The sequence below is a fragment of the Alosa alosa genome, chromosome 15, assembly GCF_017589495.1.
Source record: "Alosa alosa isolate M-15738 ecotype Scorff River chromosome 15, AALO_Geno_1.1, whole genome shotgun sequence".
Lineage (NCBI taxonomy): Eukaryota > Metazoa > Chordata > Actinopteri > Clupeiformes > Clupeidae > Alosa > Alosa alosa.
The window spans coordinates 14,557,601-14,576,191 of record NC_063203.1 but is presented as its reverse complement, the minus strand read 5'-3'; the positions used below and the strand labels follow the sequence as shown (position 1 = coordinate 14,576,191).

Here is an 18,591-nt window from a genome sequence, read left to right as displayed (position 1 = left end):
TGCTTGTTGTAAAGGTCAAAATTTATTTTCAGAAAAACAGGATTAAAACAGATTTTGAGCATTTGAACACATACGTTGAATGCAGTGATCACTTCTCATGACACATGACAAAATGATATAGCAATGTACACGTGTACAGACAAGTGGAAATTGAAAAGTGGACAGAACTGAGGCCAAGTTCTCAAGCATAATGATGAATCGAATGTATGAGACTCAAAGTAAGGGGAAAGGGCATTTCAGTAAAGCTTTTCATGTCCAGCAGACTTGAGGCAGGAGTCACTTGTTTTAGAGCTAAAGAATCTATATGATCATAGAATGAGGTGCAGGGACAAGACGTATGGGGGAAGAGAGCAATAAGGGCAGGAAGGGACAGCACAGAATGGACAGTGAACACAAAGCACAACATTTCAGGCTCAGTCGGTGGCGTAGAGCAGGAAGCCGGTGAAGGTGTTGAAGTGGCTGCTGCTGTCGCACAGAAAGCAGCCAGCGGGCAGCGTCACGTCCACCCTGTCCCCGGCGTTCAGCTGCACGGCCATCGTCACGCTGGTGCTGTCCTCCTGGTCCTGCGTGTTGTTCTCGCTCGGCGCGGCCAGCACACTGCCGTTGCGTCGGAGGCGGGCGCAGGCGGCCAGAGTGGCCCCCGGTGAGCCGGCGTCGCTGTAGACGGTGAGTGCCAGGCTGTAGACGCCGGCACGCGGGGCGGTGAAGACGCCGGTGGAGGTGTTGTAGCCAGCACCCAGGTTGAGGAAGACAACCTCGTAGCGGATGGCGGTGGCCTCGCGGAAGGGGCCCAAGCAGCGGCGGGTGTCTGTCAGAGCCACGGAGAAAGCACTACGGCTGGCTGGAGCAGAGCAGAGAGTTCCAAGAGGAAAACAGAGATCAATAATCATATTGATATCTTAAGCCTTTTATTCTCAGCCCCTCAAAAGAGGTTTGGTCACCAAAGTAACTAAACTGGGTGAAATATAAACTGTAGTGAAACATAAACACAGTAAAAAATACTAATTAAATTTAAAGGGCCACTCACCGCGGAGGTTGTGGAGTGCAGCCTCAGCCCTCTCCAGGTCACGCTGCAACTGACTGAGTGACATGTTAAAGAAGGTCTCCATCCTCCACATCTGCTTCTGCATCAGGCAGCAGCCACAGGATGCTGTGTCCATGAGACAGACTGCAAGCACACACAGAGACCGGTAAACAAACATCCTCACTCAGGAGATAGAGAACAGATGTTTATTGTGGGGATATGTGGGAATTATGTTTTTCAGTTTGACTGTCGTTGAGAGATAGATGGATTGAGTGATCTTGTGATCAGAATTCTCTCTCTCTCCATATCTGCCCACACTCTCACCATTTTCAGTGGCAGGGTCAGTGCTCTCTTTTCCATTTGGTCCATTCCAAGAGTAGTAAGGGTCATTAGCAACAGCTACTCCCAGCAAACACAGCATCACAATGGCTGACAATAAAGACAGATTGATATTAGTTTACCAAGAAATGCAAAACTGCCATTGATAACTAACACTCTAATGTGATGTTTGTCAGATCAAGCTCAAATGGTACCATTTACAGACTGGTAGATCATCTCACAAATATATTTTCATCCTTGCAGTATCTATCTATCTACCTTTACATTTTTGAGGCATGTCACACCATTCATTCAAACTCAAACTCTTAACAAACCTCAATCTCAAAATCTGCAATAGCATACATATTGTTCACAATCACAATACACTCCCCAACCAGAGAGAGAGTGTTGCCAGTTCTACCATAAACCTAACCCACAGTTTAACTAAGTATGCTAATCATACTTTTCCCTCCCCATCCAGCTTGCAGCCAATCACCATAAAAAATGACCTGATCAGTTTAACAGTCAGTTTCACATCTACAGTCCTTCATACCACCACCGCGAGTTTAATTGGGATTCCTGGTTTAGGATTTACCTCTCATCTTGCCACAGGTGGATTACGTCTTACGACGATATCTGATGGTTACAGTGCAACAGGTTAGCTGTACTGGTTGTGAAGGTGCTGGACGGTGGCCTTTAAACTGGCGGACGGCTCCACCTCCCTCTGTCCCCAGGGCAGCAGGGCTGGGCTCCAAGTTGGCTTTGTCTTCACTGCAGGAGAGCTTTATGTGGGGCATGCATTGTCTGACAGGTAGACAGTTAAAACCGAGGCTGAAGCCATTGGGCAATGTGGTTCTCCAGAGAGCCACGTGGATGACCTGCTGCATGTGTTTGTTGTTCTGCCAAGTACAGTATGGTGGTTCATCAACACAAAATGGTAAACAAACTAACAAACAAACCAACAAACAAAAAGGTAGGCTTGTATAGGTCACCCGTCATTTATCCATTATCAGTTCCACCTTTTAAAATCTCCATGATAATCTAAAATTGTTGTGCATGACTACATGATAATATATTTCTGACACTTTCAGAGAAAGTGTCATTAAAGTAAAACATATTGATGTCAATGGGGCATTTTGCCCATGTTCAGGGTGGAAAATAAAAAAGAAAGATTTGCATAAGACAAGTCAAATTGGTGTTTTCAAAAAGAAGGGATCATGGAGAATAAAGAAAAACATATTTAAAAAATCTTTGTATATTCCCACAAGGTGTTTGGGTGCTCTGAAAATAATAACCAAAATGATTTTTCAGACTTGTGAGGTCTGCTGTTCAGACCTTGAAGGGATTTGTTTTCTGTTCATTGCTTTTTGTGAGAGTGTTTCTACTTATCTCAGTAAGGAAAATAAATCAAGAGCCCATGTTGAGTACAAATATGTCTTCTGAAGGCTTAAACAGAGCCCAGCCAAAAACTCCAACAAAATTTGTATCAACTTTGAGGGACAGCTATGACCATGCCAGACCAAACGTGACAATTTTGCTACATATTCCTATTTATGTACCAGCATGCAAAATTTGAGCCTCCTACATGGTTTAGTTCTTGCGCTGTGGGCTTGTGAACTTTGACAAAAAAAAAGAGGCTGAACAAAATCGACACCCCCCTCCCCCTGTAAAACTGGCTGTATGTTGGAAAGTATTGATCTTACATAAGAGTAATTTTACAGTGTGTCTCCTGGGTAACATAGGTACACCTGGTAATTTTTTCAGAATTTTTTGAGACCTAAGTGCGTGGGCCCTGGTTGAACTGACGTGGAATGACCCTTTTGTGTTACGTGTAAGCAAACTATGCTTACATAATGCCAAATGAAAACATACTTGAAATCCTGTATGCTTTTTTTGGAAAAGAGCAGGTGGCAAAACATGAGCATGAGCCTTCGCTATTGGTGTTGGTGGGAAAGAAAATGTCAGGTGCCGCAAACAATAGAGGAGCATTATGGGATATTTGGGTCATTGCCCATAAGATGGAAAGAAGAGAGGGCTGGGGCTTTAAATGCAAGGTTAGATGGAAGATGACAGAGAATAGAGAGGATGGGGAAGGGAAGTATGGAAGAGGGTATCATGTGCTATCTGCTCCTCTGGGTTTTGGCCAACAGGGAATATTACAGGTGTCAGTGAGATAAGGGAGATTGAATACATTAATCAAAAGGACAAGCAGGAACTGGGTCACTTTTGTGAATCAGGTGAAATAGAACTGAATCAAATGAAAAGTTGGTGTCATCAATGAACAATCTTTCTTATGTAACAACAAAATGACATTAAGATATTATGCATCACATATAAGAAACTGTGTGAAAAGCATGCCAAATAATCTGTATTAAATCATTTAATAAGTTATTTACAATACAAGGTATTGAGAAAGAAAAGGCGAAATCTGAAAAAGGTGAGGGAGAGAGAAGACCTACGTATATGATATATATTTTGAATGAACAAGTGGCCCAATTTAAATTTTTATCTACAATCTCCCCAGATCTCATTACCCTCTAAACCAAGCACAAAAATGGTTTAGTGCAGACTACAAGTACAGTGAAAATCATGTTCTTTAAAACTATAACTAAGGCCATCAAACTAATGAAATAATCATTTTATAAACACTGTAAGCCAACTCAGGCAAACTAACTTACTTTGAAAGAAATAAGCCAAATAAGCACTTATTAGCCTACAGATAAATGTGATGCATATGAGGGAAACTTATTAATATTTCTACACTCGAATGTGACGAATGTGTTGAAAACTTGCGTTGTTTTTAACACATCTCTGTGTCCAGATAGGGACAACACAGCTTGTGCCGTTTCCTTTGTTTATTTGTTACACATTATGTGTTGAAAATAACACAACTTGTGCAGAAAACAACACAACATGCATTGTTTTTAAACACATCTCTGTGTCCAGATAGGGACAATACATAGGAGTGTAACAAATATATTAGGGGATAAAGGCTAGTTTGACAGGCCATCAACATGGAAAAAAAGAAAAAGCAATAAAAACAGATTATTTGGTAGAAGCTTGACCATACAGTGGACTAAAACTGTTCTAGCATGCCTGGGAAATCCAGTGAAATTTGCCAGAATCATCAACACAAAAAAAGCATGAGCACCTTTTAATTTATTTATTTATTTATGAAAGGGATGTGTTAGCTAAATGATTATATGATTCCACACTGGCTAAACTGAAAGAGGTTTTGTGCGTGTCCTGGTGAACTCAATATGTACTGTACTTAAAGCAGAAGGTGGACTCTGTGAGCTGGTCTTCAGAGAATCCCCCTCCTTCCCGTGCAATTGAAACTCTCCTGAACGTGTATCTCGTCGGTTATTGGTTGGAACACTTTATTTTGCCTTTGAGTGGTTGGCAACTCTTGTTATTAGCAATTGTTTTTGTGTGCAGATCTCAGAGTCGGGGCTGCCTACAGAGACCGTGAGATGAACGCGATAATTTATGTTTGGGCCTGCAATCGCTGACAAACTTTAAGAAAATTTAAAACTCAAAGAATTCCATCCAAATATTAAGCATTTGAGTAACTATATTAATTCATACACTCAGTAGTCATATATTCCAGTTCACAGGAAAGGCCAGCATATCCAGAGGATAAGGCCACAAATGGCCTCTTCCCAAAAGATTCACTTCAAGTATGGTTTAAACATGTACATCTCTCTAATTCCACCAGGGGGGAGTGTTTGACAGAAGAACTACATGGAAATGCATTCCTAAAGACCAAAGCCTAAGGTAATTTTCAAGTAACTACTTCTGTGCGTAAATTTATCAGCAACAATAAATACAAGCAGAGAGTCATTTTCCACTGAGAGGGTGAGGAAAGAGTAAACTAAAACAATAGAAGAATACAACAAAAAAATGACCTCATCAGTATACTGGAACATACGCTGGACATCAGGCTGGCATTCAAGTCAGAACTGGCACTGCAATGTTCCACATCCTTACTCCAGCTCAGAAATTTTGATCGTGGCACCAACTCCAGTCCAGAACCTGAATCCGGGGAAGAGCGGACCGGTGAAGTTTTCCCAGAGACTGTGGATGAGCTCTGCTTTTCCATGGGAGACCCTGTAGAAGGCCAGCACACCCTCCTGCTGGTCCAGATAGATGCCAATCCTGTGTGCTTTGGGGCCTCCCAGGGGAGTCGCCTTGTCATTGTGCCAGACGGAGAAGGCGGAGCCAGACCAGTAGAGGCCCCAGGACAAAGGGTTATAGCCCAGCCTGGAGCGGTTATTGTTGGCTGCCCGCTCCAGCTCTCTGTAGGTCACACCGACGGTCACCTACATGACAGAGAGTGGCAATTAGGACCGATCATTTTGAGATGCTCCATAATGATAAATAATAATAGGACTTTAAAAAGTTGTATCTGTGAAGCAGGATAACAGAATTTATTTATGTCAAAAAGAATGAATCTCATACTTCATTCATCTATTTATCTCAATCAAAGTTCTTGATCAAGTGTTTCCATAATTACTTTAATCAGCAGATTGGGAACTACGCCACTTGTGTATAGCGTGTATAGAGCGTGTGTGTGTGTGTGTGTGTGTGTGACCGAGAGAGGGAAGATAGAACACATATGTGAGCTTTACTGAGAAAAAGCACGGCTTTGTCTCGGCTGGCTTGCTTGTGACCACACATGTCCATGGAGGAAGACGTTATTCAGTTGACCTACGTCTTTCTCATAATCTCACGTTTTGGAAGTGGCACTCTACAACCAAAACTCGGAATAGCCTGTAGCATTACACTTTCACAGGTACCTGAGGACACATTCTTGGTGGTTAATCCTTTTAATAATAATAAAACTAATAAAGCTAATAATTTTTCAAAAAGTCACACTGCACTGGTAATTACCTTATGCCCTGTCCACTCCACTTCCCAGTAGTAGGGACTCCCGGCAAGGGGTTCCCTGCACAGCACCTGCCTCCAGTAAAGGAAGCGGTCGGGGTGCTCAGACGCATCCACCACCTCCGCCCGTAGAGTGGCCTTCCGAGCACCATCAGAGATGCGGATGTGGCGATATGCTGTGTTCAGGTCCAGCGTGGGCTCAAATCGAACTGAACGCCAAAAACAAGAAAAATAGAATACCAACAAGGTCACCACTGATATTTTCAAAGTGAGATTTTTTTCAGCTATTTTTCCTGAGGTAGAATCCATGCATAATCTTGAAATATAGGTGATCAACATTGTAAGTTCATATTGTCATACATTTTAAAAAGCAGTTTAGAAAAGGCAAAGGAGTTTTCTTTTTCCTGCAGAATAAACAGGGTGAGCAGATGTTAATATTGTCATATGATTAAGTGAGCAAGTATAAGTATATATACACTCTTTTGATCCCGTGAGTGAAATTTGGTCTCTGCATTTATCCCAATCCGTAAATTAGTGAAACACACTCAGCACACAGTGAACACACAGTGAGGTGAAGCACACACTAATCCCGGCGTAGTGAGCTGCCTGCTACAACAGCGGCGCTCGGGGAGAAGTGAGGGGTTAGGTGCCTTGCTCAAGGGCACTTCAGCCGTTCCCAATGGTCGGGGCTCGAACCGGCAACCCTCCGGTTACAGGTCCGGAGTGCTAACCAGTGGGCCACGGCTGCACAAAGGCAGTTTAAACAGAAGTTTTATTTTTTCCTGCAGAATGTATACACAAGGTATAGTAATGTATGTTGTTTAGTGGACTATGTCTATAGTCCAAAATACTCACATTTCAGCATCTCCTCTCTGGTTTTGGGCTTTGGGTTTGCCAGAAGGTTGGTTGTAGGCCTTTGAACTGATGAGAGAAAGTGAATATTTATATTGTTTATATAGAATTCTACAACAGTCATAACACAAATGTAAGAAAGTCACACCAACGTGTTTTTTGGTCTAAAGGCAGATGCCCACACAACATTCTCGTCTATCGATTTGACGCTTAAGAGATAGAACAATTTCTAAAGTTTGGCGTTGATGTACATCAGACGTCGTCAATGGGCTTTGCCCCTTTAAAAGTAATGGAGTTCTAAACTTTGCCGTCACTTGACTGCGTCAGACGCTGCCAGTGGGCATTGGCTAAGTACCAGGTAAGGTTGCAGCACGCATCATGGCTGGAGGTCTCTCTGGGAGCGGGGGTGGGACGTCAGATCTGGCATGCCCTGCACAAACAGTGAAATGTAAACAGTTATGTTGTGAATGGACACTGTCAGCAATACCACGTCTTTAAATAGAAAAACATTCAGTTGTTGTAGCTAACCTGGGGTCGCCGCAGTTGCAGAGCGGGCCATTCCTGGTGGCCGTGATGGAAGTGGCGGACCTTCAGCAGAGGCAGCACTTACTATGCAGGGAACAAAACATCTCTGTGACAATTAATCAATACATCAATCAGTTAATCAGGGCTTTATTATGGTTGGATACTTACTGTGAATGGGTCCTGCACTTGCTTCTTGACAATTAGACATGCGACGTGCTGAATTGGAATCATTAACTGAGAAAAAGAATTGCAAATGAGTCCTTATTTTTTCCTCAGTATAAATATCAGTTATGGTTCAGATTTCATAGCAGGATTTTAAATCAATAAGCTTAATCTGTAGTAGTTCCTCATATCCCACTCTCTTACCATGCGCAATTTCATGTGTTACACTAATGGCAAGTATATTTCAACACATGAAGTGATATGAAATGTGTGATGGTCTTGCGGAAAGCAGTTTCCAAGACATATTGACTTACCAATTCTGAATATCTGAGTCAGTGTGTCTTTGTTAAGATCCTGTAGCCTGTCTGTCATTCTCCCCAGTTTTGCTTTGATTCCAGACTTAATTGCTTCAAACTGTGGATCAATAACCTCTTCGCTTCCAGCCAGGCCTTGAGCAGAGAGGGTTCTAAGCTCCTGTTAATCATGTTAAAGACCAGTTAATCATGTAAAAAAAAAAAAAAAAAAAAAAAAAAAAAAAAACACTCTATAGGTGACATCACACTCCACAGTGTCTCTGATCCTTTTGATCTTTCATAATTTTAACACAAACTAAATTTCCTTATAGGTATCAATAACCTATTCAGTAAGTCCTAAGCTATTTTTCCACGCCCCACCTTCTGATCCATACACCTAAACACCACTATGATGTAATGGAATGATTGCCTCATGTCACACATACCTCCAGAAACCTGACGTCATCTGGTGTGCAGGAGAGGGAGCGCAGCTCCTGGTCCTGTTTGCGAAGCTGGGCCACTTCCTGCTGCAGCCTACTGAGGTGGGTATCTTTTCTGCTCTCTGAAAAGGCTTCGTGGGCCTGGAGAACGAGCTCTTCCACCTGAGAGCCCAATAGCTCCATACTCTTCACCAGCTCCACAATGGTCTCCTTAATCTCATTCTGGAACACTTGCATCTGGTCCTAAAGGCGAGGGGCATCAATGGAGAAAAGGTCATGTACATGAAAGAGGGAGATTGGAGTTTTAATGATGAGGAGATGTGACAATTTAGGTGTCTTTTTAGACAATTCGCTGTGGTCCTTGATAACAATTTCTAAACACAAACGGTTACTTTGATTATGCTAACAGCCACATTTCATTTTCCAGAACTTTCTTTACCCGGTAAACCTCTAGAGCCTTTGGGAGATCCTGAAGGTCTTTCTCTTTCTCTTGAATTCTCCTTAGAATTTCTGCCTGCATCTGAACCACCTCTTGCTGTTTACAAGATATGACAACACAACAGACCACATTACACAACTAGCCTACAGTAGGCTTTGTTAAAAAAAAAAAAATAGCCCTCAGCTTTTATCCACATCTACTCACCTGTTTCTCTCTTCTCTCTTCATGTGGACGGACGACCTGGTGGCCCTTGTGCGTATACAGTCCACAATCCTCACATACAAACACTTTGTCGTCACTGCAGTAGAGGTCCAGTGGTTGCTGGTGCTCTGGGCAAAGTCGAGGGGAAGTCACTGGAAGCTGTGGGTACAATCCTTTCTCAGCTGCTGTAGAACCATCCTGAGAAGTTGGCAAAGATGGTAAGACAGTGACATAGACTGGAGATGAAGGATCAGTTTGCTGCTGTGATCGTAGTTTTAATTTCTCCAAGGCCTCAGCCAGCACAGTACTCCTGGATAGAGATGGTCGAGGATTAAACGTTTTCCTGCACTGGGGGCAACTGTAGCAGTTTGTGGATGCCCCTTGGTCCCAATGCTTCTTGATGCAGAGCATGCAGTACGTGTGTCCACAAGGCAGTGTAGCGGGGTCGCGCAAGACTTCCAGACACACTGAGCAAACAAATTCATCTGGAGCCCACGAGGAAGCCATGCTGTTTGCTTCTGACACTCTTCCTTGAAGCTATGACGCCACTGAACACCACAACATGCTTTTAAATGGAGTGAACTGGGTTGGGCCAAGGCTGGTAGAACAGGTAACCCTAGATATTTTTGATTGAGGGAAGGAGTGAAACTCACATGACACACAACACTCATGCTAAGTGGAATCCGGTGAGAGTGGACAGACTGGCTCTACCAGGTTAGAACTCTGCTGTGCAGAAACCCCCAATTAGAGGCTCTGGGTCAGGCTATGTAGCCATAAGTCAGTAGGGGCAGGTTTTGTTCAGGTTATCAGGTTCGGGTGCGCGAACCGCAAGGTCGCTGCTTTGACAATGGCGTTTATTTTTGAGGAAGGTCCGATTAGAAGCACAAATCATCCGTGCTATTCACCATGAGAGGTGAAAGACCACGACACGATATCCTGTCTTTTAAATTCAAATGAGTTTTGAACGAGCGGAATCCTTAATGTACCTACTTGAACAACATTCTACTACATCCATACATTTCTAACGTTACGCATTCGTGGATCGCCCTCAGAACAGAATAGAATACAATACAATGGTGGATTTGTTTTCTTTGGCTCACCAGACATAAGCTACAAGACAGATAGGCATACAGACATCTCAAACACATATATCATTAAAACAAGGATAACATGAATAAGTTTAAATACATAGCAGCTCAGTCAGCTATGTTGTCACTTAGTTTGGTGCTGATGGTAGTTGAGATAAAAGATTTTTTAAATACACTTTTTGTCCCTCCAAATGATGTGCATCGCGATCGCTCTCTGTTTTTTGTGACTGAGAATGTTTTGTACAGTGTTGGAGACACAGCATATTGGCAAAGCAACTGTTTGTAGGCCGGTGCGTAAAGTTTTCCTTGCTAAAGCTGCGCAACTTCATTCGCTTTCCATGGCCACAAACCCACGATCATTAGACTCAACTCCCTGCTCTACAAGATATCTATTCCAGAAGAGTACTCCTAAGAGCCCAAAAGATTCTGAAGGACTCTTCTCATCCTAACAATGGATTATTCCTACCGCTGAAATCAAGAAGACGCCTATGTAGTCACAAAGCCAGACTACTCTGGCTCTGGCCAACTCTGAACTCACACTATACTGACTTTGCACTCATTCCTCCTCAGCACTGCCCCTCCCTACATACACAGCACATTGTCTTCAGGATCTTCTTCAACACACATCCTCTACATACTTACAGCACACACACACTCACAGTCACTGCTACACTCCCCTCCCGCCCACACACACAAATCTTCATCACTCACATACATCATATAGTAATCTGCTTGCAATAGTAAGTCCCTTCACCATACTTGCAGTACACTGCCCCCCCCCTCTCCCCTACATACACAGCACATTATTTCATCAGGAAGCTTCTCCAACACACATCCCCAACATACTTACAGCACACTGCCCCCCCCCAATACACAGCACATTGTCTCATGAGGAAGCTTCTCCAACACACATATTGCACACTGCCCTCTCCCCACATACACAGCACACTATCCCATCTCCCCTTGTCATCCCCCAACACACACACCAAGACCCTGGCAGTTGGGTTAGCCCCTTGAGCCGTGGATCTGCCAAAGGTTTCTTCCTTGGTAAGGGAGTTTTTCTTGCCCCTGTTGCTCCTTGCCCCCAAATCCAATCTTCCCCACCTTTCTTATGCAGCCTCTTTACCCCTCTTCTACTGCACTTTTACTCCCCCTTGCACAAATAGGCTGACACCAGACATAATTTCACTGCATTTCTTACTTCCCGTAACTATATGCATGTGACAATAAACGTCCTTGTATCCTTGTATTAAAGTGGAGTTTCACCAAACTGGCAGGTCATAACTTGTTTTAAGTTTTCCAAATTTGCTCCGAAATTATCTTTGCTGGTGAGCTTTGGGCCTTGGCTATTTCAGGCTTTCCAAACGTCATTGGCTGCATCCATAACCAAGGCAGATTATGTAATAGGAAAGGTTTCCACGGCATTTACATTTCCAGGTAGGTCTTAGTGGCCTATAGGACACTTCTATTTGGGATGCTTTCTTAACGGTGTTGATGTTTAAAACACATTTTTATTTTAATAATTGGCAGATGATATGTGATACTCCACATCTCAGTCTAAGTCATACCTGTCAACACTCCCGTTTTTCCCTGTTTTCTCCCGTATTTCAAGGTCATCTCCCAGCACCCTCCCGTTTTGTTATTTCTCCCGGAAAACTCCCGTAATTTGCATGGCCATCAAACTTCATTTTAAAATCATTAATCCATTCAGGTTGCCAGATTGTGTATGAAATACACCCTATACATACACGATCACTTAGTTTCAATTTCAACCGTTTTGTCATAGGCTAAAACCTTTGATTAACACATCACACTGTTATTGAGTGTTGTTGATACACTGAACTTGTGCCCTCGGAACCAAATCTGAAAGCAAGCAGCTTCCAGAGTTTTGGAAGTAGACTGCAGGCAGGCAGCTGGCGGATACATTCTGGCATGCGTAAGATAATGGTAAGGTAAAAGCAACGACCGAAATGCAGTGTTAAAACACGTGTATGAAACGTATTAAATATGCAAACACAGATCCGGTATAAACACTGACCCCACATTTCAGCAGGGTGCGTTAGTCTATAGGCTACTTATAGGAATATTATTAGATCCATGTAGGCTAATTAGCCTCTAACTTTTAATGTTATAGATATGTGTAATTACAGGAGAATTTGATGGGTTCCTTGGGGGATAGAGATAGGCTACCCATGCCTCAAGCACGCAGTCTGCATGAGCTTTGATTTTATACACCTGTAGCAAGAGACCTGAAACCCATGAATAGGCTTAAATTCCTAAAGGCAGCATCAAAGGGTCATCTTTGGTCAAATCCGCAGTCACCTCAATAACGTTACCATCAGTCTGTCTAACTGACTGTTGCCTTACGATTTGGCAGTGAAAACATAATCTGGTGGCGGGTGCTTTAAGATAAGTAAGGGCAAATCGGAGACAAATGAAGCATTATCTTCGGAGCCATGTCAAGTAATGGCAAGCCGCTATGTTGTAGGCTACCGTCAGACAGAAGGCATGAGTGATTTTGTTTCTACTAGAGCTAAGTTTAGCATGGTACAAGGTGAGTTGACACTGGCAATTTTAGGAAGTATTCGGCAGCATCGACCAGGTTTAATGTTACAATATAACAATGTTTGTTGTGTAGAATCTTTGTATGCATGGGAGATGAACCGCAGTGTGCTGTTGTGGGTGGCTAGTTTGGCTAGTATCTGCTTATTTGCAAGCTTGTTCTAACATGTACAAATGGTTCTTTGCCGTTTGGAGCTTAGCCAACACTCGTCCTTGAGCTAGTAACGATAACGTTAACGTCAAGGCAATAGCGTTAGCTAGTTGTTTTAACTAATGTTAACGTTTAGTGTTAAAACAAGTTTTAGGAGGTGATTTAACGTTAACAGCTTGCGTTTTGAGACCTTAGATAAGTAACATTAGTCCATGATCAGAGCGGTAACTTTACTTTGACGGAATTTGAGTTTGTAACATTATTTTGGTTTTGCAATTGAACTAGCTGGAAAAGGTAGACTATCGTGAGTCAAGTTCCAGTACAATTCTAAATGGGTGAACTAGCCATCGAACGTAAACTGATGTTGAGCTAGCTGGATAACTTGGCTAATAGTGACAGGATAACGTTTTGTTTCGCTTTCTCAGACATCTGGCAAATGTTTTTGGGGACTCGGTCACTGTTAACGTTAGCCAAAGTACCAATGTTTCGTTTAAGAAGGGGTTTCCGTTTATTGTAGTTGTCTGCAAAGCAGTGCGCTTACACGTTGACATTAGCTAGGCCTTAACAAATGTGGCTAAGTTAACTTTTTAGACATGGATGCATTAACATTGCCCCATTGATTTATTATTTGCTTAAAATCGGCTATTTAAACCATAGTCCATTTAATGTGGATCGAAAATAAACTATTTCTATAATCTAAAAGACTCCTGTTTTGTTAGGATGTTTAGGAGTCCCCAGCTGTTGGCCTTACCAAGCCTAAAAGGGACCCAAAGATCACTGCTACTCTTCTCCAAAGAGGCCCTGCCGTCCATTTGCCCTAGACACCAGAGGAGTGGACCCGATGGAAGAAGAGCACTCTCCCTGGGATTTGTTGAGAAATCATGTTGCTCAAAGAAGGAAGAGGATATTCAAGACAAACTACCTCAGGACATTGCAAAAGAGCAGAAAATCATCAGAAAAACACAAGCAAACCAAGGGTCTCCTGACAACAGCCCTCCAGCCCCAGATGAACTGACTAAAATTGCTCCTTGTTCACAGCACCTGAAGCTATCAATTAACAGACTTTTTTCCTGTAGTGTACATCCATTGTCTTCTACATGGTTAGCTCTGCCTTCACACAACCACTCTCAAACCAATTCACTGGAGTATTTGATCAATGCTGAGACCTCGGGCAGGTCTGACCACAAGTGCCTCTTGCTGCATAGTCATAACCAAGCCGGTAAGCAGAAAGTTGGTGCTACCACATCATGCAATATTGAGAGTGAGCAGCATTCGCATTCATCAGTGTCATTTCTCAGGGGGTCTCATAAGCTTCTCTTTCCTCGATCACTTTTATCTACGCCAAACCTATGGACTCGCAGCAGCATCGTCGCGGGGAGGTTGTGGGAACAGCACCTGGCGATCCAGGCCTGTGGTATGCATGGTGCGACCCAGCTGAAGGTAAACCCGGAGTACTGCCTGTCTGCCGAGAACGAGGACAGATGTCGGAAAAGGCTAGAGTCCAACGCGGCACTGTACCAGAAGGAGAAGGGGAAGAGTTGGGCAGCTGTGCTGGTCTGCCTCTGCACTGAAAGGGGAGAGCCAGCTTTCTTGTTCACTCTCCGCTCCAGCAAGCTCAAGGGCAGGCACAAGGGCGATGTCAGGTGAGTGGAGTTGCCTGTGCCAGGCTCTTCCTGGAAGGCTCTTTAGCCAGCTCATATATTTCCTTTGGAATGCCAGCTGTGTTGTAGCAGCTGTTGTTTTAGTGTACCTGTTTACACAGACCTGGTTGGATGATGCACCAGTAACATGTCCGCAGTTATGCAAGTTAAAAGAAACAAACCCATATTAATACCATGTTAACTGCCCCCGTGTATTAACCTCATAGCTGAGGAAATTTAGCAAAATCAATGTTTAAGCCTCAATGTAAACCTAGCAGCCTTGACTTTCTGACATACTTAAAACACCTATTCTTACAGTCGCATCATGATCAGTACCAGGGATGGAAATAGGCACCCGCCAAATGCGGGTGAATTTGTGTACTGGCGGGTGAATTTGGTCAATTTACTCGCCACTGTGGCGGTAAATAAATAAAGCTAGCATGCCAATTATACAGTCTGATCTGGTCAAATTTGATATGCATTGACAGTTAAAAACAAAGTGCCTGTAAGGATCACATAACGGTACCAGCCTATAAGGGTAAATTGAGCTGATTTGAAGTTAGTGGCATGTGGACAAAATATTGTATACATCAGTGTATATATATCAGTATACATGTATTAGGAGTGACGCTCCTTGTCTGTTCAGTTTTGCAGGGGGTAAGAAGGACCCTGCTGACACAGACATTGTGGACACTGCTCTACGGGAGGCTCATGAGGAGTTGGGAGTTACTGTGAGGGCGGATCAGGTGTGGGGTGTTCTCAAGCCTCTGCGGGACATGGTAAGTTTGGACGGATCAAAGGCATGTCTTATTTGTGGTACGACATTAGCATAGTTGATACAAGACTGAAAGGGCTTTCCGATATAACCTCCGGAGTATATGCGGAGGGTTGTCAAACGGAGGTTTTACCCTTCGGTAGATGAGTTTGTCACAGCTCTCCATAGCTCTTCACAGAAGAGTTATTGGCTGTTGGCCTTTACTGTAAAGGAAGATGGCCCATAATTGTCTCAAGGAATCCTGGATACAGTAAAGTCAGCAAGTGAAATTTCATCCCAATCTCTCTGTATTATTAATCAGTCAGGAAAACCTCCAAGTACTCAACCTTGTACAATTTTTTGTGTGTGTGTACACATATTGAAGGGAGGTGGATGATGGACGTCTGTGGATTTTGCATTGCCAACAGGAACAAGTTAACTGACTCGGTTGACCATTTCAATGTATCCAGTTGCCACAATAAGTCACTGTTGGAACACTGTAATCATCTAATTTGTGTGATTCCTTATTTCCAGTCTGGCATGTTGATCGCACCCGTACTTGCTAACCTCGGGCCCCTGGAGGCCCTGTCATTTCGGCCTAATCCTAGTGAGGTATGTTCCGTTGGCTTTCAGTTGCCACTACTCCTTTAAAAAAAAAAGAAAAGAAAAAACTGAAATGTCAGTGAAAAATAACTACACATCCCATATTTCAGGTGGAGGAGATTTTCACACTCCGCCTGGCTCACGTCTGCAACCCGAGGAACCGGGGCTACACAAACTTCCGAACAGGCGACCGCTATGGCTACACTCTCCCGGTGTTCTGTAATGGGAAGCACCGTGTCTGGGGTCTCACGGCTGTGGCATTGGAACACACACTCAAACTCATCGTGCCGCCATAGCAGCCCAGCCAAACTGATTCGTCATATTTCTCCCGTGGAAACGAACGCCCAGCTGAGTTACTGCCAAAGCATGCAGAGCTGTAAAGACTTAAAATGAAAATGCAGTTTGGAATGTAATTTGATATTTTATTCCTTACCTCAAACAGATGTACACAAAAAAACACTCTAGTAGTCATGTTTAAAACCTATACTAATAATTGTTAAATATGCTTCCAGTATTTCTGGAACACCTGATCAAGTAACACGATAGGTCTAGTCTGGTATTTCTGAGTGGTGGTGCTGAGACGTCTCTTTTTCCAGTGATTTTACTTCTATGCCAATTTGAATAATTGAATAATGATCACAGCCTGGAATAAAAAGCCATCTGCTTTCACCTGAATTATTGCAGTCGTGCTATGTTAAAGATGCCGTGATTATGTAAGACATCCAGATAAGATGGCATACATCTATATATTGTAAGAATGGAAGTTAATATGGTAATTCATTCATTTCTCTGGACCTATTTTTATCACTAGTAAATGGTCAAGGAACAATATAAGTAAACATTTTCCATCACCATGGAAGTTTAAGGTAATCTAGCATATGCAATTATACATGTTGTACTCTTGCGATTAAGTCTTTTTGCAGTCATGTTCTATGCCACATGTAAGATACATTATCACACAGAGATGTGCTAACACAAACAGTTCAAATAAATTTATTTAAGGACATCATGTTTAAAATGCTGGTGAAGTTGTATCATTCCTGATAAGTTTGCTGTTTGTGAATTTGTAGTCATATCACCAACAAAAACAAAATATTGTCTTTCTTAAAGGAACCGTATGTAAGAAATGTATTTCAATTAATCATAAAATGGCCCTGATCTGTCACTAGACATTAAGAAATCATGTTCATTTCAAATACTCACTGACAACAGTAGTCCGGCCAGAATATTGTCATTTAAAAAGTGAAGTTGCAGCCCTCAACTGATGTTAATGTTGTGTTTTGACCTGATGCGCCACCCTCCACCTATCTACTAATCACAAAATCGGTAGTTTCGGCATCCGGGTTGGCAACCTCGAGTCAGGGGGGAGGGGGAAGGGATACACTGCTCTACAGTAATTATGACGCCCAAGAGCTGGCGGGCGGTCATATAGGTTTAGTCAGATTTATTTTTTTTATTTTTTTTATTTATTTTTTATTTTTTTATTTTTTTAATTTTTCGCATGCCCAAATTTCCGTCAATGATTCCCGGGACACTGAAAGACCGGGGTACACGAAACTTGGTGGGCATGTAACCCCACATGGATAGCATGGAACCATCGTTTTTCGTTTTGATCTGTAGCCCCCGCTGGACTGGACCCCGAAAGAAGGGTGGTAGGGCAGACACAGTTTTCTGTGAAAATCTCGAAAACCGTAGGGTTTAGGAGGACCATTTTTTTTTGTATGTTGATCTCAAGGGGCCATGTCAACCCATATCATAACCACTCATTTCATGTATAGCCACCTAGTTAAACACAAAAAGTAAAAATGAGGTGTTGTAATTGAAGGTATCTGTGACCTAACATAGTCAAAACTGCACGAAATTGGAAGTGTAGGATCATTAGGACACCCTATGTATGCACGCCAAGTTTTGTGGAATTCGTTCATGGGGGCCACACAATAAATTAATTTATGTTACTATACACCAACTGGCCTGTAGGTGGCGGAGACAGTTTTCTGTGAATATCTCGAGAACCGTGGGGCCTAGGAGGTCCATCTTTTTATGTATGTTGGTCTTAAGGGGCATGTCAACCCATCCCATTACCACTTATTTCATGTATAGCGCCACCTAGTTAAAATTAAAAGCAAAAATTTGGTGTTTTCATCACAATATCTCTGGCTGATAAGGTCAAAACTGCGCGAAATTAAAAGTGTAGGATCATTATGACACCCTCGAATGCATGCCAAGTTTTGTGTACTTTCGTTCATGGGGGCCTTACAATAAAATAATTTATGTGTACATTTAGTGACGATACACCAACAAGGATTCGGGACACTGAAAGACCGGGGTACACGAAACTTGGTGGGCATGTACCCCCACATGGATAGCATGGAACCGTCATTTTTTGTTTTGATCTGTAGCCCCCCCCGCTGGACTGGACCCCCCGAAAGGAGGGTAGGGCAGACACAGTTCTCTGTGAATATCTTGAGAACTGTAGGGCCTAGGATGACCATTTTTTTTCCGTATGTTTGCCTCCAGGGGTCATGTTAACCCATTTCATGTGCACACATGTGCACAAACAGATACACACACACACACACATTCACAGTAATGTCACAGGCACAAACACAAGCACGCACGCACACACACATACACGCACACACACACACATAA

At 42.9% G+C, this 18,591-nt stretch overlaps 3 protein-coding genes across 6 annotated transcripts; 1 reads left to right on the top strand and 2 right to left on the bottom strand.

Moving 5' to 3' along the window:
• Positions 1-3: 3 nt before the first annotated feature.
• cbln20 (cerebellin 20) lies at positions 4-2,477 on the bottom strand. The gene is made up of 4 exons (XM_048264325.1): positions 1,938-2,477; positions 1,349-1,453; positions 1,028-1,168; positions 4-841 (listed from the first exon to the last, which is right to left on the bottom strand). Exons 1-4 carry the CDS (start codon positions 1,942-1,944, stop codon positions 414-416), a joined length of 681 nt encoding a protein of 226 aa, XP_048120282.1. The 5' UTR covers positions 1,945-2,477; the 3' UTR covers positions 4-413.
• Positions 2,478-4,898: 2,421 nt separating this feature from the next.
• On the bottom strand, positions 4,899-10,666 carry ftr86 (finTRIM family, member 86). Of its 2 annotated transcripts, none has more exons than XM_048264837.1 (10): positions 9,145-10,666; positions 8,941-9,036; positions 8,508-8,744; positions 8,083-8,242; positions 7,775-7,840; positions 7,610-7,690; positions 7,437-7,511; positions 7,085-7,150; positions 6,236-6,438; positions 4,899-5,664 (listed from the first exon to the last, which is right to left on the bottom strand). In XM_048264837.1, exons 1-10 carry the CDS (start codon positions 9,646-9,648, stop codon positions 5,329-5,331), a joined length of 1,824 nt encoding a protein of 607 aa, XP_048120794.1. In that variant the 5' UTR covers positions 9,649-10,666; the 3' UTR covers positions 4,899-5,328. The 2 variants fall into 2 exon arrangements, with proteins under 2 accessions (XP_048120794.1, XP_048120795.1); XM_048264838.1 differs by having other exon boundaries at positions 5,537-6,141.
• Positions 9,668-17,109, top strand: nudt8 (nudix (nucleoside diphosphate linked moiety X)-type motif 8). Of its 3 annotated transcripts, XM_048264841.1 has the most exons (6): positions 12,326-12,783; positions 13,662-14,161; positions 14,304-14,585; positions 15,229-15,361; positions 15,871-15,948; positions 16,050-17,109. In XM_048264841.1, exons 3-6 carry the CDS (start codon positions 14,359-14,361, stop codon positions 16,233-16,235), a joined length of 624 nt encoding a protein of 207 aa, XP_048120798.1. In that variant the 5' UTR covers positions 12,326-12,783; positions 13,662-14,161; positions 14,304-14,358; the 3' UTR covers positions 16,236-17,109. The 3 variants fall into 3 exon arrangements, with proteins under 3 accessions (XP_048120797.1, XP_048120798.1, XP_048120796.1); XM_048264840.1 differs by lacking the exon at positions 12,326-12,783 and adding an exon at positions 9,668-9,751 and having other exon boundaries at positions 13,662-14,585; XM_048264839.1 differs by having other exon boundaries at positions 13,662-14,585.
• Positions 17,110-18,591: the final 1,482 nt, after the last annotated feature.